This window comes from Canis lupus, chromosome 8, assembly GCF_003254725.2.
Source record: "Canis lupus dingo isolate Sandy chromosome 8, ASM325472v2, whole genome shotgun sequence".
Classification (NCBI taxonomy): Eukaryota; Metazoa; Chordata; class Mammalia; order Carnivora; family Canidae; genus Canis; species Canis lupus.
In genome coordinates, this window is record NC_064250.1 from 33,785,827 (window position 1) to 33,809,973 (window position 24,147).

Sequence of the window (24,147 nt, forward strand, 5' to 3'; positions counted from 1 at the left end):
ACACTATTTCTGAATGAATAATCATTTTCTGATTCATGTATTTAGGAAAGAATGAAGTGAATGCTAACAAATGTTTGTGCCACAGCGACCTGTGACTTTAAAACAGCCTTAGCCATTCTTTTTTTTTTTTTTTAAAGATTGTATTTTTATTTGAGTGTGCACACATGCACACATGAGCATGAATGGGGGAGGAGCAAAGGGAGATGAAGAAGCAGACTCCATGCTGAGCAGGAAACCTGCCATGGGGCTTGATCCCAGGACCTTGGGATCATGACCTGAGCCAAAGACAGATGCTTAACGAACTGAGCCACCCAGGTGCCCCCAACCTCGGCCATTCTTTTCTTTTATCTGACTCCTATTGTATTTATATTATTAATGCTAGCTCTGAAACTCAGTGAATGTGAAGTAATCAAAGAAAATCTCCTGAGTTTATTTTCATGGATATTGTTTTCATTCACATAATAACAGAATATCTAAGCTAAATGCCAGTCCTTGGTGATAAAATTGTAAAATATAGGCATGTCTTTAACCTATCAAGCCCTTACAATGTTTGGGAACCTGCAGGATTATAAACATGAATAACTTAGACTTACACTAAAAAGAATCTTAGCATTTACTCTTTCTTTCTCCTTCTAGAGTAGGGGGTCATCTTTCCATTATCAGAGAGCAAGACTAATTCAAGCATTGAGCCTTCTCCTTGTGGACTATTGTAATAGTTTCTCTTTCCCTTCGAATCCATCAAACTCATTCTTGGCAGAGAGCTTTTAAAAATACAAATCTGATATGATTCCTCTTCAGCTCTCTCAAATTCCAGTTCTCATTCTCTACATATCATTAAAAAGTGCTTTTTAAATCACAGCCTGCCTTTGACAGCCTCATGCTTATGCTGTTTGCTCTAGCTCTTGGGCTCTCCACTCTTCAAGTTTTGAGGCTTTCCCTAATATAACCCCTATTACTCCATCCCCAGTAGAACCACTGATCTCCTTCTGTATTCTTTTATATACTTTGCAACACTTTTAATGTTGTATTACATTGGCTTGTTTTACATTGCTACAACCTCTGCAAGATTCAAAGTGTCAAAAGTAGAAAGTACCATGTCTTCTTACTTTAATCACAGTACTTTTGCATGTCCCTCCCTGACTCATGGTAGCCATCAATAAATGTCTGGACTGAATTTGAAGATAGTTTCCAAAGTCAGAAAATTCATAATTTACTAGGTATATAGATAGAATCACAAATACCTATATAACACTAGATGGTATATATTGATGCTAACTAAAATAAGTTTCATGAAATTATGATCATGTTCATGCTTCTTCCATATCCTTAACCCTGTTCTCCATCCTGACATTTTCCTGGATGCATTTTACTGGATGCAATTATGATGCATAATTCCTTACCACATGCTTGACTGAATGAAGGGAAGGTGGCTTATCAGCGGTCTAGTGGACTTTACCTGCCATTATTATAATCTTCTACTCTAAAACCCTTGATGAGGGCAGCCCCGGTGGCTTAGCAGTTTAGCGCCACCTTCAGCCCAGGGTGTGATCCTGGAGTCCCGGGATCGAGTCCCACATCAGGCTCCCTGCATGGAGCCTGCTTCTCCCTCTGCCTGTGTCTCTGCCTCTGTGTGTGTGTGTGTGTCTTTCTAATAAATAAATAAAATCTTTAAAAATTAAAAATAAAACCCTTGAAGAATGCAATACCTGGTTATTGACCAGGAGAAAGATATTATATGTATGAAAGCACCATGAATAAGGGCGCCTGGCTGGCTCAGTTAGTATAGCATGCAGCTCTTAATTTTAGGATTGTGAATTTGAACCCCACAATGGGCACAGAGAATACATAAATAAATAAATCTTTAAGAGAGAGAGAGAGAGAGAGAGAACTTTGCTTTTAAAAAAGTCTACGAACAGAGAAAGCACACCCTGAGCAAATATGAGCCCCCATACAAAAGCCATAAAGGCAGATTCATCTAGTTGGAGGCATTTGCTAGCATATGCAGTTTTAATCCAAGGTGACTAACAGCACAGCTGTTTGCAAAAAAAAGATTGTGAAGAATTACATATTGTAAGAAATTAAACAATTTTATGTTTCTGCTACCTAGAGGAATCTATACATTCAACGCAATCCCTTATCAAACTACCATCAACTTACTTCACAGAGTTGGAACAAGTAATTCTAAAATTTGTATGGAACCAGAAAAGACGCTGAATAACCAAAGGAATGTTGAAAAGAAAACAAGACTGGTGGCATCAAAATTCTGGACTTCAAGCTGTATTACAAAGCTGTAATCATCAAGACAGTATAGTACTGGCACAAACACAGACACGTGTTATCAATCGAACAGAATAGAGAACCTAGAAAGGGACCCTCAACTCTATAGTCAACTCATCTTCGACAAAGCAGGAAAGAATATCCAATGAGAAAAGACAGTCTCCAACAAATGGTGTTGGGAAAATTGGACAGACACATGCAGAAGAATGAAACTGGACCATTTCCTCACATCATGCACAAAAAGAGACTCAAAATGGATTAAAGACCTAAATGTGAGACAGGAGTCCATCAAAATCCTAGAGAGAACACAGGCAGCAACCTTTGTGACCATGGCCCCAGCAACTTCTTACTAGACTCCTCCCCAAAGGCAAAAATGAACCATTGGGACTTCATCAAGATAAAAAAGCTTTTGCATAACAAAAGAAACAGTCAAAGAACTGAAAGACAACTGACAGAATGGGAGAAGATATTTGCAAATGATATATCAGATAAAGAACCAGTATCCAAAAATCTATAAGAATTTATGAAACTCGGGATCCCTGGGTGGCGCAGCGGTTTAGTGCCTGCCTTTGGCCCAGGGCGCGATCTTGGAGACCCGGGATCAAATCCCACATGTCGGGCTCCCGGTGCATGGAGCCTGCTTCTCCCTCTGCCTATGTCTCTGCCCCTCTCTCTCTCTCTCTCTGTGACTATCATAAAAAAAAATAAAATAAATAAAATAAATAAATAAATAAAAAAGAATTTATGAAACTCAAATAAAAGAACAAAGAACAAATAATCCAGTCAAGAAATGGGCAGAAGACGAGCAGACATTCCTCCAAAGAAGACATACAAATGGCCAACAGACACATGAAAAAATGCTCAACATCACTCAGCATCAGGGAGATACAAATCAAAACCACAACGAGATACCACCTCACACCAGTCAGAATGGCTTAAATTAACACATCAGGAAAGGAAAGATATTAGCAAGGATGTGGAGAAAGGGGAACTATCTTACACTCCTGGTGGGAATGAAAGCTGGTGCAGCCACTGTTGAAAACAGTGAGGTTCCTCAAAAAGTTGAAAATTGAACTACCCTATGACCCAGCAGTTAAACTGCTGGGTATTTATCCCAAAGATACAAATATAGTGATCCGAAGGGGCACCTGCACCCCAATGTTTATAGTAGCAATGTCCACGATAGCCAAACTATGGAAAGAGCCCAGATGTCCATCGATAGATGAATGGATAAAGAAGATGTGGTATACATATACAATGGGCTGCTACTCAGCCATCAGAAAATGGCATCTTGCCTTTTGCAAGGACGTGGATGGAACTAGAGGATATCCTAAGCGAAATAAGAGAAAGACAAATATCATATGATCTCACTCATGTGGAATTTAAAAAACAAAACAGAGGATCATAGGGGAAGGGAGGAAAAAATAAGACAAAATCAGAGAGGGAGACAAACCATAAGAGACTTAATCATGAGAAACAAACAGTTGTTGGAGGGGAGTGATGGGGGAATGGCATAACTGGATGATGGACATTGAGGACATGTGATGTAATGAACACTGGCTATTATATAAGACTGATGAATTACCTCTACTTGTGAAACAAATAATATATGTTAATTGAATTTTATTTATTTTAATTAAATAAAATTCAATTAAAAAGAAATTAAGCAATTTTAATTTTTGTAAAGACTATCAGGTAAATTTAAACTGTGTTTCTAGCCTCATCTTTTTTCTTGTGTAAATTTCTCCTCAAGCAGGTATTTGTTTAATAAGGAGAATTCTTTATTCATTTATGTCTTGTTTTTATACTTGATAACTGCACCTGAACATAGAATTTTATGGCCATAATTTCTCATGGAACTTACTACACTGTTGGACATTACCTAACTTTTATTTTATTTTTGAAAATTTATCTATTTATTTATTGGAGAGAGAGTGAGAGTGCGCAAATGTGTTTGAGCATGGGGCTGGGTGGGGCAGAATGAGGGGAGAGGGAGAGAGAAAATCTCAAGTAGATTCTCCACTGAGTGCAGAGCCCAACAAGGGGCTTGATTCTGGGAATCTGAGATTGTGACCGGAGCCAAAATCAGGAGTTGAATGCTTAACCGGCTGAGCCACCAGGTGCCTGGACATCCACTAACTTTTAAATCAAATGTATTTAAAATACCAACTTTTATGTATTAAAACTATTTTTAGTAAGAATTTATGAAATGTTTGGTACAACTGTAATAAATACCTAATTTGCAGTTGATGGGTTTATTTTGTTTACTTGTTTTTGGAAGAAAATTTGATTTCAAGTCAGTGCCTTTTTTTTATTTATTTATTTATCTATCTATTTATTTATTTATTTATTTTTTTAAGTCAGTGCCTTTTGAAAAAATACTTTTTACATATACTGGATAATGGTCTTATTTGAATTCTGCAAGATCATAAATACTGGAAATGAGGTGTCGGTCTAAGGAGAAAATATTGTGATTATGAGGAACATGAGGGATAAGCAAAGCATAGGCGCAGTCTAGCAGAAGGTGTTTTGGGGTTTTTTTCCCATACTTAGAAGTCTTTAAAAATAATTTTTGGGTTACTGGACTTTTTTTTTTTTTTTTTTTTTTTTTTTTTTGAGTTAACTCATTGGCAGTTCTAATTACCTTGCAAAGGCAAGGCTTTTTAAATTCACATGGGGAAAAACTGCCATCTTTTTTTTTTTTTTTAAGGATTTTATTTATTCATGAGACACACACACACAGAGGCAGAGACATAGGCAGAGGGAGAAGCAGGCTTCCTGCAGGGAGGCTGATGTGGGACTCAACCCTGGGACTCCAGGATCACGCCCTGAGCCAAAGGCAGACACTTAACCACTGAGCCACCTAGGCATCCCAAAAAACTGCCATCTTTTGATTGGAACATTTAGTAATGATCCCTATTAACCCTACACTGATTATTCACTCTATATTGCTAAGTTGTGAGGCTTAGAACTTTGACTTAGTTTCTTTACATTTGTTAAAACTCACAGTACTCTAATGCTATTAAATCATTCTGAATGAATGTATTAAAAGATTTTATTCTCTTTGATTGCCTTTTGGTTTTTTTATTATATATTTTAATCAACTTCATGTTCATGGATTCTGGCTGCTATGTTTTAGTGATTAAAATTCTTAAAGAATACATAATTTTAAAGGACCTGTTGCCCTCTAGATGGTGAATACTCAATATTTATTGGCTGGTGGTTGCTTTGCTTTGATTATGGCTTTGAAAGACGAATCTATTTTTTTTTAATGGTTTTTTTTTTAAGATTTTTTTTTTAATATTTATTTATTCATGAGAGATACACACACAGAGAGAGAGAGGCAGAGACACAGGCAGAGGGAGAAGCAGGCTCCATGCAGGGAGCCTGACATGGGATTCGATCCCGGGTCTCCAGGATCACACCCTGGGCTGCAGGCAGCGCTAAACCACTGTGCCACCAGGGCTGCCCTTTGAAAGACAAATCTAATTGTTCTTTTAGAATGTAGAAAAGCAGTACTCTGAAATTATAATAATTTATATGGATGAAAGATATTAGTGTTTTGTTTATTTCTCCATAATTTTGCTAAATTTTAAATAAGAATTTTCCCAAACATTGGTTTATAAGTAGTCTATCAGGGCAGGGAATATTTTATTAAAACCCATAATATATTTAACTGCAGCTAAGACTTTGACATTATAAGAAGAGATCATTAGATTTATATAATTAGTAAAAAGTAACACTTAAATAGGTATTTGTAGGAATAGTTTATTTATTTATTTATTTTTTTTACATGAATGTTTCCATTGTTTCCCTACACCCAGGAACCAATTTGTGGTTATTTATCTAGTTTCCTTCCTTAAATAATTTTCATTTTCTTATTTTCAGGGGTTGCAAAGTCTTATTTACAGAGGCCATGCAAGAAGGGCAAATGAGAAAAGCAGGCTAATGTGATAGAAGAAGGGATGGTGGGCCTGAGACAAAATAAAATTCTATGAATCATTTAAATATATATAAATTTCTTTAAACTGCTGTGTTCTCAAAACAAAAAACTTCTGCCATGTGACTTTGGAACCTCTAGTTTGTCTTCATTCAACAATAACAAATTAGAACATTTGTATGTGGTTATTTTTATTTTTATTTATTTTTTATTTTTTTAAAGACTTTATTCATAGAGGCACAGAGAGAGAGAGGCAGAGACACAGGCAGAGAGAGAAGCAGGCACCACGCAAAGAGCCTGACATGGGACTTGATCTCGGGTCTCCAGTATCACGCCATGGGCTGCAGGCGGCGCTAAACCGCTGCGCCACTGGGGCTGCCCTGTGGGTTATTTTTAAATAATAAATATGTTTGTAATTATTGTGCTTATCTATCAATACATTTGTGTGGGCCACATGGTACTTTGATGTATTTTTTTTTTTTAAAAACTAAACCAAATGAGGTGAAAATGTTCTTACTGGATTCCTGAACCTTTTCCTCATGGCTAGTCTTAATCCCTATGTTGATATTCAAGGGTAGGGTTGGAGTCATAGATGAGTGAAGGGTAAAGATTGTGTATCTTGACAGTTGTATCAAATCAACACTATAAAAAATATGACTTAAAGTCTAGCATTGTAGAGTTTGGAGGAAATTCATATTTTCCAGCTTTGTTAAAAATTCCTTTATGTTGGGTTCATAAAACAACAACAAAATATGAATTAAAAAAGACTATATATCTCACCCTATTCACTGGTCTAAGTATTTATGCATTTTGCCTTTACAGCCTGAGGAAGAACTTGATCCTGAAGAGAGGGACAACTTCCTCCAACAGCTTTATAAGTTTATGGAAGACAGAGGTATGTATTTGATGGTCATTATTTAAAAGCAGTCATTTCTTTTACAACTTTACATTCTAGGTTCATGAATTATTTTTGTTAGAATCATGGGTATATGGATTTGGATTTCAAGTAAAGCCTAAGGATCAGTTAGAGTTGGAATAAGTATTTGGAATTAAAAAACTGTTAATATCTATTTTGAGCAGAAAATACATAGGTTGTATGGGTATAATTATACTTAGTCTACTTGGGACTTCTAAAACCAAAAAATATAATAATATTTCAGTGATGGAAGGTGAACAGTCATAATATAATCCACATACCCATTAGTTATTAATGCTATCTTTGCAGCAAGTAAACTAGCCTGATCCTCGGTCTCAACAAATGAAACAAAATAGACCAATTCTTACCTAAATTGAATAGGGTTTTTAATAGACTTAAATTGAAATACAGCCTTTATAAATTATTCCTTTTGACATTACATTAGTTCTGGAAAATCCTCCAATAAACTGGTCCTAGGCATTCTGTGACTTTGAGACATCATCCTTCAGATTACTGCTAACACTCTTAACATTTGTGTTCAAGCAATGAAAATGAATCCATGCCCTAAATTGTACCCTTTCCATTGTGTATGTTCTTGCCCAGGCTTCTTGAACCAGAAGCATTGTTGGCTGCACCTTGCAGTTGTAAGTCTTAGTTGTACCTAATTCAGTCACAGGTGATTTTATTAGTTGTGAGAGACATGATGAGTCATAGATATAAATCTAAAGACCGGGATCCCTGGGTGGCGCATGGGATCCCTGGGTGGCGCAGGGATCCCTGGGTGGCGCAGCGGTTTGGCGCCTGCCTTTGGCCCAGGGCGCGATCCTGGAGACCCGGGATCGAATCCCACATCGGGCTCCCGGTGCATGGAGCCTGCTTCTCCCTCTGCCTATGTCTCTGCCTCTCTCTCTCTCTCTCTGTGACTATCATAAATAAATAAAAATTAAAAAAATAATAAATAAATAAAAAATAAATCTAAAGACCATCATAGTGCTGTATAAAGAATATAGAGAATATTTTGTGTTGTCTTACATAATTTAAGGTTCTTTAAATATATGCTTCTGATTAATAAAACTTGGGAAATTAGAAATTGGAAAGTTTTGTATCGATAGCCTTGTAATAGCATTTTCCACTTAAATAAAAATATTTATCCTACTTTCATGTTAAAAAGGTACTCCAATCAACAAACCACCTGTGTTGGGCTATAAAGATCTCAATCTCTTCAAACTCTTTAGACTGGTTTATCATCAAGGTGGATGTGACAATGTAAGTATAGATATAATGAAAAGTTAAATTATCTATGTTGCAGTTATATGCACTGTAGGTGATAAACACATTTTCTTAATGAACCTAGAATATTAGTGTAAAGATTATTTCCTTTTGTAAATGTTAACAAATAAAAACTTAATTTTCCAGATTGATAGTGGTGCTGTATGGAAGCAAATTTATATGGACCTTGGCATTCCTATTTTGAATTCAGCTGCTTCCTACAATGTAAAAACTGCTTATAGAAAGTAAGTAGTATAGTTTATTCATCAAAGAATACATATTACAGGAATATTTTCCATTTAATTTGTTAACAATTAAACAAAAACACATCAAGGAACATTTAGTTAGAGAAAGTATATAAAAAGTTTTAGGTTAATAGATATTAGTGACTGAACGTTATTTCATCACACCAAGTCTACTTTATTCCATTTCTCGTGTTGTCTTGATTTCCTTTTCAAAGTCTGGGATGTGGTACGTTAATAGTATGAAACGATGATACATGTTTATAGAGTTATATTACTTATGTTGAATAGCCTTCATATCAAAACTATTATAGCTTTTTCAGGAAGAAATTTTATGATCAGTATTTCTGTTTATAATCCTGTATAAAGCACTGAGAAACTAGTAATAGAAAAAGTACTTTAAAAAAAGTCTCGAGTATTACTTTATAAAAATATGTGTGTTTAATAATATAGTATTTAAGTTAAATGTAAAGACAAAGATTTCTTAAAATGAAACTGTTTGTTTAGGTATCTCTATGGTTTTGAGGAGTACTGCCGTTCTGCAAATATTCAGTTCAGAACTGTCCACCACCATGAACCAAAAGTAAAAGAAGAAAAAAAAGACTTAGAAGAATCAATGGAAGAGGCTTTAAAAGTAGATCAAGAAATGCCTTTAGTGGAAGTGAAGAGTGAACCTGAGGAAAATATTGATTCAAACAGTGAAAGTGAAAGAGAAGAAATAGAATTAAAATCTCCAAGAGTAAGTACTTAATATTAGTTTTACCTGGTTTATTTTAAACATTAAATTTTTATTATGGACATTTTCAGATCCACACAAAAATAAGCCAGTGAACCTAGTTTATTTTCCAGTATTGAGTTGTGCATTAGGCAGACTAGCCTGGCTATTTTTTTCTAGATATAGCACATCTTCTTTCTTCTACCTAAAATACCATTCCTCCTGTTGTTTTCTATTTATGTCTGTTCAGATCATTCTCATCTGTGGTCAGTCTCACATATTTACTTCCTTCAAGTCTTACTAAAAGTCTCCCTTAGTATATAATTCCTTTGTAGAGATTGTCATCCATTGTTTTTGATCATTGTTGAATGATGTCTACATGGTAGGATTTATCAAATTTTAGGAGAAAAAATTTTTATCACACTATCAATGGCATTCATTTACTGTTACATCTTTTTTTTTTTTAAGTTTTTATGTATTTATTTGAAAGAGAGAGTGAGAGAGAGAGAGAGGGAACAGAGGGGATGGGCAGAAGAAGATGCCCTGCTGAGCAGGGAGCCTGATGCAGAGCTCAATCCTGGGACTCCAGGACCATGACCTGAGCTGAAGGCAGACACTTTGCCAACTGAGTCACCCAGGTGCCCCTGTTACATCTTATTTTTTAGTGAAATCATGTTTAGTCAAAGAAGAAATGAAATTACCTCTTTTAGTTGCTCAGAAACCATTTTTTTAAAACTGTCCATTTTGACCATCATCCAGTAAATGGAATCTTCCAATGAATTTCATGAAACATTCAAATTGGTTTGCTTCATTTCTTTTTAATTTTTAATTTTAAAAAATTGTGGTAAATACACATACTATGTATCCTCTTAACCATTTTTAAGCATCAGTTCTGTGGCATTAACTATATTCCCAGTGTTTTGCACTCATCACCACTGTCCCTTGCCAGTACCTTTTTCATCTTGCAAAACTGAAACTAGCCATTAAACAATAACTCCCCATTCCCCTCTACCCAAGATTGTGGCAAAACCATTCTACTTTGTCTCTTTGAATTTGACTACTCTAGGTACCTCATATATATGGAATCTTACAGCTTTGTCCTTTTTTGACTGGCTTATTTCACTCAGTATAATGTCTCTCAGGTTCATTCCTGTGTATGTGTCACAATTTCCTTCCTTTTTAAAACTGAATATTCCTTCCTAAGACTGATTGTCTCCCATTATATGTATTTTGGACATACTTTCCTGTCATTAAAGATGTTCCTCATCTTTTGTAAATTATCTTCAGAGTACTACATAATATACATATACCATAAATTCACCTTCCTTAAAATTTTCTCCAATTTTTTATGATTACAAAAAGTGCTGTAATAAATATACTTGTAAAAATTCCTCCTCATTGGTCTGAATATAGAGGGAAGACTTCTAAGAATGGGATTTCTAGGGCACCTGGCTGGCTCAGTCAGAAGAGTATGTGACTCTTGATCTCAGGGGTGTGAGTTCAAGCCCCACGTTTTGAGATTACTTAAATAAGTAACTTAAGAAAAAGGTATATAGGTCTAAAGTCTGATAGATAGCAGTTGTTTTCATTCATTTACCTACACGTATTTAAAGAAAAGTTGCTCTGTGCATAGGATATAGAAGTATATAAGACCATCTCTGCCCTCATGGAATTTACATTCTAGTTCTTTGTGAAAAGAAAAATACACTTTTTTTCTAACTTTGAAGTTTATTTTTTTATTTTTTAAAGATTTTATTTACTCGTGAGGGACGGACAGAGAGAAAAAGAGAGAGAGGCAGAGACACAGGCAGAGGGAGAAGCAGGTTCCATGCAGGGAGCCTGATGTGGGACTTGATCCTGGGACTCTGGGATCTCACCCTGAGTGGAAGGCAGACACGCTTAAGCCCTGAGCCACCCAGGGGTCCCTAACTTTCAAGTTTATTTTTTTTATTTTTTTATTTTTTTCAAGTTTAAATAGCACATAGGAACTAGGGAAAACATTTGTTATACTGAAATACTAGTTGTTATTTTAGTACTCTCTAAGTTGTTGGTCCCCCCTTTTTTATTTTTAAAGATTTTATTTATTTACTCATGAGAAACACAGAGAGAGAGAGAGAGAGAGAGAGAGAGAGAGGCAGAGACACAGGCAGAGGGAGAAGCAGGCTCCATGTAGGGAGCCTGATGCAGGACTCAATCCTGGGACTCCAGGATCATACTCTGGGCCAAAGGCATGCACTAAACCTCTGAGCTACCCAGGGATTTCCCCCCCTCCCTTTTTTAAAGATTTTATTTGTTGGCCCCTTTTCTATCCTCACTTTATTCCAAGTAGAGGGAAACTGCCAGTGTGTAGCGGTGGACCTGAAGGAGAATTTAGGAGAGAATGAAATGGCTCAACAGTTTCACAGTCAGTTGAGCATACAAGAGGCTAAATGAAAGCTTCTGGGGAAGAACAAATTACTACCAGCCCAGTGAGCTCCAAATACTTATTCAAAGAAATCAGCTCACCTGTTGGCCATGGATGCATTTTAGTCCTTTTATTTTTAAAATTTATTTTTATTTTTTTTAGAGAGAGAGCAAGAATGCTGGGGTTGGGAGGTAGGCAGAAGGAAAGGGAGAGAGTATCTCAAGTAGGCTCTACACCCAGTGTAGAACTGGACGTGGGGCTCAGTCTCACAACCCTGAGATCATGACCCGACCTGAAATCAAAAGTCAGACACCCAACCGACTGAGCCACCCATGCACCCCTATTCAGTCCTTTTAAAATGTAGTCACACAGAAATACAGTGATAATGTAAATTTTATCTTAAAAATGGTAGATTAGACATCATAGAACTTTTAAAGAGCCCATAATTTAGGAGGCTGATTTATTTTTAAATTATTGTTAACTTGCATCATTGATACTTAATTATTTTAGAACTTTCAGTGTAGTCAAGAAATATTAAAAGTGTGATAAAATAATGCCAAGTGAAATAAGTCTAACAAAGATAAATACTGTATGATTTCATTATATGTGGAAAATAAAAGCAAACAGAAACATACTCGTGAATAGAAAGGACAAACTGGTGGTTGCCAGAGGGAAAGGGGTGTGGGGATAGACAAAATAAGTAAAAGGGATTAAGAAGCACAGACTAACAGTTATAAAATTAATCATAGGGATGAAAAGTATGGCATAGGGAATATAGTCAATAATATTGTGATAACTGGTGACAGGTGGTATCTACATTTATGGTGAGCACTGCAGAATGTGTATAATTCTCAAATCACTGCGTTGTATACCTGAAGTTAATATAACATAGTATGTCAACTATCTTTCAATTAAAAAATTTATTGTAGTCAAGAAATATTAAAAGTGAGATAAAATAATGTAGTCAACAAAGGAGGAAATTTTTATTTTTTCTGTAGCATGTAGCCAAGGATCATAGTAGACATGGACATAATTAATTTACATGGGTTGAAAGGAAAAGCACGCAGTGGTTGATGGGCTGTCATTGTCACGTCTCAAGACAGAGAAACAGCTAGTCATTGCGAAGGTTTGTGAAGGTTTAAGAAGCATTTTCTGCCTTTCTCCCCCTTTGTTTGTAGTGATAGCCATTTTAAAGCTTTTACCCCTTCTACTAGGGACGAAGGAGACTAGCTCGAGACGCAAATTCTATTAAAAAGGAAATTGAAGAAGAGAAAACGGAAGACAAATTAAAAGACAATGATATTGAAAATAAGGATGTAGTTGATGACTATGAAACTGCAGAGAAAAAAGAAAATGAGCTACTATTGGGAAGAAAAACCACACCAAAGCCGAAGGAGAAGAAAATTAAAAAGCAGGAGGATTCTGATAAAGACTCAGATGAAGAGGAAGAGAAAAGCCAAGAGAGGTACTTTATCTTATATTTGTTCTCCAGAAGCACCTGTCTGGGGTACAGCAGCGCTCTGTTCCTGCTTAGAGATTCAGGTTTGAGGGAATGTTTTCTTATTGGGACTTCCATTCCTCTTGTCTAATGAAGGTGAGACACATTGTGAAGATGATGTGTATCGCCTTTCGGAATTGGAGAATATACTGGTCGCACCATTTTAATAGCACTTGTGCCCTAAACAGTGGCCTCAAAGAAGGCTGCGCCACCCAGTCAAAAGAAAGGTCCTGCAGTTGACAGCAGGGAAGGGAGCTGGAGAAAAATGGAGGAAGTGGACAAGAGGAAACAGCGACAGCAAAAATTCCATTTTAAAAAAGGTACAATGTGGGAAAGCTAACAAACACATGGGTGCACAGTACTAGCCAATGTTTCTGTGTGTTAGCTTGATCTAAGACATTTTTCTTTTTCAAGTTATTGTATTGGAATAAGTGGCATGCACCCCTGATTCTAGCTTGGCAAATACATTCTTGCCCCACATCACACCAATAAATTTCAGTTTTTTTAATGTCCATCCTGTTTGCTGTTGAGTGTTGGTATTTTTTTTTCCATGTATTATACATGTATGGACTGAACTGAATTAAAAATAACCAAAGATGAGGCAGTCCAGCTAAATCAAAGTAATGTCCGACTGTGTTTAGTTGGCCATTTATGTGTTGTCAAATGGATTTACTAATTTTTATATGCTACTAAAAAATGAATTTTAATTCAGCAACAACAGCATAACACATTTTCTTGTAACATAAACTCTTCTCCATAGTTACTTTTCAGTTATTACATTATATGATAAATTTTCTAGAAATCTGAGTTGTTAAGCAAAATTGGGGAAATAGCCTGCTGCATCCAGTTAGTGGCTGATACCCATCTGAAAATTAACCACTGAGAAAATATTTAGAAAATGAGGGATGACTGGTGAGTGGAAGAGGTAATTTTATGTATCAGTACATATAGGTACAAGAGCTGTTCACAATTACATGTGAATTAGATTTGTAAATAAATAAAGTTCTGTAGTGAAATAGGATTAGTATTAGGTAAACTGGGAGGAGATAATTAGAATTGCATATAATGATGCGAGTGTAGTATTTCAAACATTTGGACAATAAATTTTAAGCAAAGGTGAACCACTAAAAAAAAAGTAGGGCTTAATTATAGTTTGAAGTTTTGTTAAAAATAAACATCAAAATATGTGTTATATGTATATAATAAAACAAGTAATATATGAATATAAAATATATGGCTTTAAAAACCTTTATAGTTGATATGTTAATAGAACAGATACTTATTTCAGAGAAAGTTTCACAGACTTGAATATGAAGAACAATATTCCCTTTTATTAATGAATGTATAGAAAAACATAGTCTGTATTCTCATTCTGTAACAGGAATCATGGAAACAGATTTTTTTTTATCTGTCGTGATTTCTGTTTGAAGTAGTTTCTTAGTATTTTGAAATTGCCTTATCAGGATATAATTTGGAAGGAGTCCTTTGAGAAAAAACATTCCCAGGGCAAATGGGGTTGAAAAAGCTTCTTCCTGTTGGTTCCCTAGTGGTCCCCAAATTAATGCCTATGTTTATCAGAGCACAATGTCTCTTCTGAAGCATTTAAAACTCTAGGACACTAGGATGATCTGTGGTGCAAATCTCTTCTGAATCCTTGCAGGGTTAATATAGAATGTTTTGTTTGTAAAAATATGTGAAATATTGTTGGACCTCCCTATGTCAATCTCTTTTATACCTGATTATTTGAAACAAAAGCTATGAGAGAGGAGTAAAAACACATAGAAATCAATACAATCTACACAGAGCTTTGTTCTCCTGGTGCTATCCCACAGTTTCACCAAGTGACCTAATATTCAAATATCTATTGTTTCTTTGTTAGGGTAGAGTGACCTTTAAAATACAAACTAGTTTAAAAGATAGTTACTAAGGTACATAGTCCTTGTCCGTTATTCTGCCCACTAAAATTTAGTTTTGAAGAACCATGCCAAATTGAGCAGAGTAGTAGATTTAAGACAATTTAGTTGCAGAGTACAAACTATCTTTAGATAATTTTCACATAATAAGGTGGCACTTGAGTATGAATCCTAAAGACTTTTTCAAAGCATATGGATCTTTTATCAAAAATGATTAATCTGACTCTGCATCATCATTAAATGTGACTATTGATTGGCCTTGAAGAAATCTAGATTTACTTGTGGTACAGTGCACCTTTACATAACAAATAAATTCCTTAGTAGGTAGTCCATAAAAATCTTCTCCTTCTCCTCCTTCTTCTCCTCCTCCACTGACATGCTATTAAGGTAATACTTAGGTTTTGACTATCCTACATGTTGGTTTCTTTTAGCATATGTTAGTTTATTCTCCATTAAATTATTAGTAGCATTATCAATGTTGTAACTTGCCGCAGGGAAGAAACTGAAAGCAAATGTGACTCTGAAGGGGAGGAAGATGAGGAAGACATGGAACCCTGCCTAACAGGAACCAAAGTGAAAGTAAAATATGGCCGAGGGAAAACGCAGAAAATCTATGAAGCTAGTATTAAAAGCACTGAAATTGATGATGGAGAAGTTTTATACTTGGTACATTACTATGGATGGAATGTCAGGTAAGCAAAAAATGTATTTTCTTACTATTGAAATTTCTTTGTATGGTTCAAACAGATTAGTTTAATGTTGTGGACTAAAGCAAGTGGTATATAGATATTTACAAAGCACGCTTTTTATTTTTTATTTCTTAAGATTTCATTTATTTGAGAAACAGAATGAGTGAGAGACAGAGAGCACACGAACAGGGTCAGAGGGAGAAGCAGGCTCCTCTGCTGAGCAGGGAGCCTGATGTGAGGCTCAATCCCAGGAGCCTGAGATAATGAACTGAGTCAAAGGCAGATGTTTAACCAACTGACACCCCCAAAAGCACACCTTTTTCTGGATTCTCCAACTTTCAACATCCCCACTGCTTTACCAGCTATGTCAGTACTTCTGCCCCACCAAGATCCTATCTATAGTTGAATAGGTTGGATTTATTATTCATTTGCAGCGAATGAGAAAACATAGTATGGGATACCATAGAGCCTCTCAATAAGAAGTCGTTAGCTGAATAATGTGAGTCCAGGGCACTGCCTCTGAGGACAGCAATAGCTCAGGATTTTGTGGAAACAATCTTGCAGAACATGGGCAGAGAGGCAGGCCTGCAGCTCTCAATAGTGCAGGTGGTTTATTACATTTATTCGAAGTCAAGCTTGTATCAAGCATTGTAATAATTCTAAATTGGTTAATTTAAAAATGTTAGAAAAAACTCAGGTTTGGGCTTGGTAGGTGATTTGGGGAAGAGTTTAAGAAGTGGGCTTTGTTCTGGATTAGATATGATCATGAAGTGGTGATAATTCTGTGATTGGTTATCTTAATAAATCTTATCTAGAAGGAGAGGAGACTAGACTTAGGTTAGTGTTGTAATTGGTTAAGAAGCAGCAGTCATTCAAGATAAAAAGGATGTTGGTCATTTTTGTGGCTTGGACAGTGTTCCTTATTTTCCTATAAATGTTTAGACACTATTACCAAGTGGTCTTGGTTTTGTCTTGATCCATCATGGTCATGGAGCAGACTTGTCTGATGTTGATGTTCTGTGAAATTATTGATGTTCAACAGGAGAACAACAGAACCTAGCTATGAGTGCTGGATCAGCTCTGTAGCTAATAGTACTAGGCCAGTTCCTGAATGTCAGGGACTACTTTTCTTTCTCTTTTGGAAAGTCTTGTGTGCTTAATATCTTGCTTGCCCTGTATTTTCTTGGAGCCAGAGTGCTTCAAGGTTTCCCTACATACTGGAAGTGTGCTCTGTTATGTGTCAATTCCCTCACCTCTAAATTGGGGAAGATAAAATACCTACTTTATAGAGATATTGTTAGAAATAGTGCTTAACATATAGAATGCTGAGAATAGTGCCTGGCATGTCGTAAGTGCTCAATAAATGTTGAGTGTTTTCTTTAGTGAAGGAGAGCTGGGTTTCTTTCATTTTGCATCATATTAAGAGTATAGGTTAGTAAATAGCATATAAAACTAACATTTCTCAAACCAGACCCTGTGCCCTTCATACTTATGCCAACACTTGAAACAAACTTTTTTTTTTTTTAAGATTTTATTTATTTATTCATGAGACACACACAGAGAGAGAGAAAGAGAGAGAGAGGCAGAGACACAGGCAGAGGGAGAAGCAGGCTCCATGCAGGGAGGCCAATGTGGGACTCGATCTTGGATCTCCAGGATCAGGCCCTGGGCTGAAGGCAGTGCTAAACCGCTGAGCCACCCAGGCTGCCCAGAAACAAACTTAAAAAAATGTTAAAAAGGAGTTTATTTACTTATTTTAGAGAGACAGAGAGGGAGAGAGAGAGAGAGAGAGCATGAGCAAGGGGAGGGCAGAGGGAGAGAGAATCTCAGGCTGACTCCCTGCTGAGCACAGAGTCTTGATTGGGGAGGGGGGTTCTTGATCTCATGACCCTGAGCCCTGAGATCATGACCTAAGCTGAAATCAAGTGTCAGACATTTAACCTACTGAGCCACCTAGGTGCCCCGAAACAATTGTGATTTTAAAAAATGTTTACCATTGAATGTTTATAGTTGAGATACAATGATATATTGGTTTCAGGCAACATGACATGATTCAATGATTCTATGCAAACTCTTAAATCCATCTCTGAGATCTATGCATGTATGGTTGAATTGGGTGGGACTACTTTGTCAATCCTGAGTCACTGTCTTTATAGTTGCAGCACATGGTACCCTTCATTTTTCCTCTGCTTCTGTTCAGTTCCTCCCCGTCCACTCTTTCTTACCCTCTTTGTGAGTCTGTTCTTCTGTTCTGCTTTATAGAATGCCTCTTCTTTCATCCTTCTTGCTTATCTTTTTAATGTTTTACTATGACTTTTCTCAACAGTCATTTTCTTATATGGTCATGTTCTTCCTAATTGGTTATCTTCCCAACTAGTTACATGTTTTGTGATTTTTCATTTTCCTTCCATACTCTTTAAAACTAGTATAATTCTGGTCTGATTATTGAAACATAGTCACTGTAGTTTCTAGAGAATCCAGTTGGATTTCTAAAACTGAGCAGCATTTGCACTGTGAGGGAAGTCCTGGTATGAGTTGAGAAATACTGGGACCACTCTTGGTTGGCAATATTAATGCTAGAGTACCTACATGGCATACTGTGGTGAGCAGGCCAGTGTGGCCTGGACCATGTGTATGCTAGATTAGACCTATGCTTCTTGGTTGTCTGATAGGTCTTGTGGAATTTTGGAATTGGGCAGTTACTTCTTTTTTAGCATGGACCAGATATATAAATAACCCTCTTATTGCATTTACCAGACTGTACTTGATTTTACTGTATGTCTGTCTTTCTACCACACTGCAAGTTGCTCAGTGAGAACAAGGGCCTTCTTCTTCTCTACATATTTCCTCATACAGTGCACAGCACACTAGCAGGCCCACACTCAGTAAATGTCCAAATGAGTGAATATTTCTAAATAAGGTAATAATGTACAGACACTTAAAAGCCTTGTAAAATGAAAATATTGGGTCAGTACAGGAAGAGATAGTTTTCAAACCGTAGTATGGTCGTGGTCCTGTGTCAACCAAAATGTGGGTATTAGAACTATGTCCTTACTTTGCATGGCACCATGGTAACTGGGTTACAGTCAGGATGTTTTTCATTAACATGGTGCATTTCAAAGTAAAGACTGCCGTTAGTGTTTTTTGCTTAAATGTTCAGATTTTGGATTTTGATTGAGCTCTATAAATACTCATATATTTACATAGTGTAAGAACTGATCTTTAGTTCTAGAAAGTTTAATTTCTTATTTACTCCTGATTAGTAACTTGATTATGTTGAAATTTAAAAGTGATGTTAGGGGATCCCTGGGTGGTTCAGCGGTTTGGCTCCTGCCTTTGGCCCAGGGCGTGGTCCTGGAGTCCTGGGATCGAGTCCCACATCAGGCTCCTTGCATGGCATCTGCTTCTCCCTCTGCCTGTGTCTCTCCCTCACACACACACACTCTCTCTCTCTCTCTCTCTCTCTGTCATGAATAAATAAATAAAATCTTTAAAAAAAATAAGTGATGTTAATATTTTGAAGAAGTTGTAGGGGAAATGAGTTTTCAATTTGAGATAAACAGAATAAACTTAGATAAAGGAAATATTTCTAAAAAATTTCAGAGTTTTAGAGGTGACATATTTCAGAATAAAATTTTATTAGAAATACTGGAGGCTATAGAATTCTGGGAGGAAAACAGAGTTGAAAAGGACTTTATAAACCTGGAGGGTGCCTGGGTAGCTTGGTCTGTTGGGTGTCTGCCTTCGGCTCAGGTCATGATCAAGAGTCCTGCGATCGAGTCCCACTTCCAGCTTCCTGCTCAGCAGCGAGTCTGCTTCTCCCTCTGCCCCTACCTCTGCTTATGCACGTGTGTGCTCTCTCTCTTGCTCTGTCTCTCTCTAAGTAAAATCTTTAAGAAAAAGTAAACCTGGAACTGATCGCATTACAAATACAAATTCACCTTTTGCATTATTTGGTCAGTAGAGTGACAGTGTAACATAAGTATATTTCATTAAGCTCAGATCTGTGGAAAACAAAAGCAGTTCAGTCTTGAATCTGCATAGAGTTTGCTTACCTAGCTCTTCCTCTTACCTCATTTACCCTAAGAAATTCTTTTGCCTTCTTCTGTTGATGGCAGGTATATAAAGCACCTAGTACAAATTGAGACATATTACCAGCAAACCAACTCCTATGCTCTTCGCATTTCTGCCAACACTAGAACCAAACTCTTTAGTTTTCTCACTGTTATTTTATTTGGTGTGTACATTTCAAATAAGGTATTGTGAAGTTTTAATTTTTTTCTTCAAGGTATGATGAATGGGTGAAGGCTGACAGGATAATCTGGCCTTTGGACAAAGGTGGACCAAAGAAAAAACAGAAGAAAAAAGCAAAAGTATGTATTTGCAATCATACCCTTTATGATAAGTATAGGTATTATTTATATTGTACTGCTTTTTTATAAATCCTTTTTTTCTTATTGTAATAATCATCCTGATTCTTTTAAAGTAGTTGTGATTTTCTCTTATAACCCAGAAGCTAAAAAAGTAAAAAATGTAAACACATTATCATACTGTTTTAGGAAAGTTAAAAACCAGGGACCCCTTAGGATATAGACTTTAAACTCAAACAGGGGCTATACAGAAAAAGGGTAAAGCAGGGTTGATAGTGACAAAAAAGAGGATACATTCCTGATCAAGAGAGGGTGGAAGTCCCCACTCTCCAAGAGAGGGTGGAAGTCACCACTCTCCTGTGGGATGCCGGAATTTAGGATTTTTTAAGTCAACTCTCTGGAAAGCTAATACTAGATTTTAAAACACATACCTGCTGGCTAGTTCTCATCCACATCCTCGATTTTCAGCTTTTGCTATAGAGATTTCACCTAGTGTTTTGTCTGTTTCATAGTAGGTATCTTTCTTTTCCTCAGGGAGTAGTATGGAACAAGGGGGAGTGCTGAGTAGTTGTTCATCTCTCTAATGCATGGACTCTGGCTTTCACAATGTAATTGCAGTATTATAAGCTATAAACTCTCATATTCATATAAATACAAACTATGTTAGAAAACTACTTGCTTTTTAAAAAAAAAGAAAACTACTTGCTTTTAATGTTTCTATAAGCACAAATTAAGAGTTGACATATAAAATATATAATCTTTTTGAGTTACGGTTCTCCTTGTTGAAATAGAATGTTCATTTTTTCTAAAGCACTGGCCCATCTTATACATTTTGTTGTTGTTACCCAGAATAAAGAAGACAGTGAAAAGGATGAAAAGAGGGATGAGGAGAGGCAGAAGTCAAAACGAGGACGGCCTCCTTTAAAATCTACACTTTCATCAAACATGCCATATGGTTTGTCTAAGCCTCCAAACACTGAAGGAAAATCAGGTACCAGAAGTGCTCGCAGCAATATGCCAGACAGCTCACCTCTGTCAAATGGAATGGAAGGTGCTCAATTTTGAGGATCGTTGGTTTTTTAAAAATCAATAATAAAATTAATAAAACTTGTGTGAGAGATTCATAGTCAGGTTTTTAATTTCATATAATTTAAACTACAAAATTGGATTTGAAGAAAGTACTTTAGTATATCATGTTTACTTAAAATTTAGTGATGTTTTACTTTCATTTGGGAATACTTTTCTTATCAGTATTATAAAAATACTCTGTTTTAAAAGATGGGTTGACAAGTCATACATCCTACTGTGTGCTACACTGTCCTTCAAAGCATACACCAGCGTCTCCTGTAATTCAATGCTGTTCACATAGGATATTTCAACAAAGCTGAGACCAAAGTGTTCAAAAAGCACAAACTAATGTGGTATAGGCATGTTTTGTGATGAGTACAGGTGAACATATTCTATTTTGCTTTTAACTTTTTTCCCACTCTTTACCTTTGTATGTTTTTCCATGTAATTTAAAATATTAAATTGTTGTCTTATATAAAATTAGCCCTCCCTTCCGACAAAAGCTATTCTGAACTACAGAATTGTTGTTTGTTTGGGAGTTAGAAAATGGCATGCTCCTTCCTCATTACTGCCATCTGCTGGAAAGTTGTCTTAATACACAAATGCAAGATGTCCAAGTGAAAGGGGTCTTTAGATAGCATGCACAAGGTACAAGTATATACATAGTATATACAAAATGTACAAGTATATACATAGTATATACAAAACTATACATAGCAGTCTTAGTCTTGCTCAAGTACCAGATAAAAGTTTTATTTTAATATGAGAACAAATGGATTTTAATATGTTTTCCTATGGAACAAATTTTGTATATGATAAAATCACAAAACCATACTACAACTTTTCACCAAAAAAATACATTTAAATTTGTCGTTTTGAACTTGTTTACAATGTGAGCACCACATGGGCAGAATTTTTATATTTTATAACTTCTATACAATCTTACAGCCCTACTTTAGTATTTGAAAAATTCTTTAACTTAAAGAGAATGATTTCTTTTCTAAGAAGGTAGCTTGCCTATAATTTTATGTCTTTTAATCAGAAGAACATTTAAAGTTTTGGGATTTCAAAATGCTCATTTTGTACATCTTTTCAGAATTATTTCAAATAGAACGTCATATTCCTTTCTAGGGACACAAAATGCCCATCACATTTATTAATCAGTACCTGTTAGATCAAAGCACTTAATATATTAACTTAATATCTCAGTATTAGTCCTTTGATTTTTCTTTTAGATTTATTTATTTTAGAGTGCATGTAGTGGGAGGAGCAGAAGAAGAGAGAGAATCCCAAGCAGACTCCCTGCTGAGTGTGGTTCTCAGTGTGTGTGGGGGCGCTTAATCTCATGACCCCAAGACCAAGGTCATGATCTGATCCAAAATCAAGGGTGGGACACTCAACTGACTAAGCCACTCATGTGGCTCAGTCCTTTGATTTTTCTAAGGATAACTATCACCTAAATATGATACTAGTGAAAAATGCAAAATAGCTCTTTTATAGAATTGAGACAGTAATATTTTCAATGTATTTTTACATGGAGTTTGACATACCCCCCACTCCCATTTTTGGCACAAATGTATGATTTATCAGAAATTTCTACAGGGAGGTATTCAGAGGTACATGATTAAGAGTTCTCTTCGGTAGAATTTTTATTCTAAAATTACATTGGTAATTCAAAACCTGTGTAATGTAATTTTTTTTTTTTTTGCAGACTCTTGCTCATCTGATAGTGAAACAGAAGACCTTTTAGAAAAGAATTTGATGAATGAAGAACTTTCTCCTGATATTAAAGAACTAGAAAAAAATGAGAATTTAAATGATGATAAACTAGATGAAGAAAATCCAAAGATTGCTGCACATATTTTAAAAGAAAATGAAAGGACGCAAATGCAGCCTTTAGAAACACTGAATTTAGAAGTTGGAGAGAATGAACAAATAGTACAGATTTTTGGAAATAAAGTGGAACATGTAGAAGAAGTTAAGAAAGAAGCTGAAAAGTCTCCCAAAGGAAAGGGAAGACGAAGCAAAACAAAAGATCTTTCTTTAGAACTTATAAAGATTTCATCGTTTAGCCAAGATGAAGCAGGAAGTGAACCTCATATAGAAGCTCAAAGTCTAGAATTTTCTTCGTTAGACAGTAAAAACTTTTCTTCTACTACCGAAGATGACACTGACCAATGTGCGAAAGAAAAAAAGCTGAAACGGAAAATACTGGGACAGTCATCACCAGAGAAAAAAATAAGAATTGAGAATGGAATGGAAATGACAAACAGCATCTCTCAAGAAAAGACCAGTGACTGTGTTGCATCTGAGGGAATGAAAAATTTAAATTTTGAACAACATTTTGAAATAGAAAATGAAGGAATGCCATCATTAATTGCAGAGTCAAGCCAACGCATTCAAGAATTAACTAGTGAAAAATTTGACAGTCCGGCTGAAGAAACTGTAAATACTCCACTGAAAGAAGAGGAGGATGCAATGCCTCTGATTGGGCCTGAGACTCTGGTTTGCCATGAGGTCGATTTGGATGATCTGGATGAGAAGGAGAAGAGCAGCATTGAAGATGTGGTGGTGGAAAGCTCTGAGTCTAACTCTCTTGTTTCTGTGCCGCCAGCCCTCCCTCCCGTAGTACAGCATAGTTTTTCAGTGGCTTCACCACTAACCCTCAGCCAGGATGAGTCTCGGAGTATAAAAAGTGAGAGTGACATAACCATTGAAGTTGAGAGCATTGCTGAAGAATCTCAAGAAGGTCTCTGTGAGAGGGAATCAGCAAACGGGTTTGAAGCTAGTGTTGCCTCCAGTACCTGTAGTCTGATTGTTCAAGAAAGAGAGAACAGAGAGAAGGG

At 36.1% G+C, this 24,147-nt stretch overlaps 1 protein-coding gene across 5 annotated transcripts in view; it reads left to right on the forward strand.

Moving 5' to 3' along the window:
* ARID4A (AT-rich interaction domain 4A) overlaps positions 1 to 24,147 on the forward strand; it is a 68,095-nt gene that overhangs the window by 33,064 nt on the left and 10,884 nt on the right. For 4 of the 5 annotated variants that reach the window (XR_003134927.3, XM_025443198.3, XM_049113627.1 and 1 more), the window contains exons 12-20: positions 7,040 to 7,112; positions 8,305 to 8,399; positions 8,550 to 8,647; positions 9,152 to 9,383; positions 12,978 to 13,228; positions 15,669 to 15,866; positions 20,152 to 20,236; positions 21,083 to 21,284; positions 23,013 to 24,146. Coding sequence is in view for 4 of the 5 variants with exons in the window: in XM_025443198.3 (XP_025298983.1) it covers positions 7,040 to 7,112; positions 8,305 to 8,399; positions 8,550 to 8,647; positions 9,152 to 9,383; positions 12,978 to 13,228; positions 15,669 to 15,866; positions 20,152 to 20,236; positions 21,083 to 21,284; positions 23,013 to 24,146 (2,368 nt within the window). In the remaining variant the exon portion in view is untranslated. The remainder of the gene's footprint in view (positions 1 to 7,039; positions 7,113 to 8,304; positions 8,400 to 8,549; positions 8,648 to 9,151; positions 9,384 to 12,977; positions 13,229 to 15,668; positions 15,867 to 20,151; positions 20,237 to 21,082; positions 21,285 to 23,012; position 24,147) is intronic. The other variant, XM_025443201.3, reaches the window with a different exon arrangement.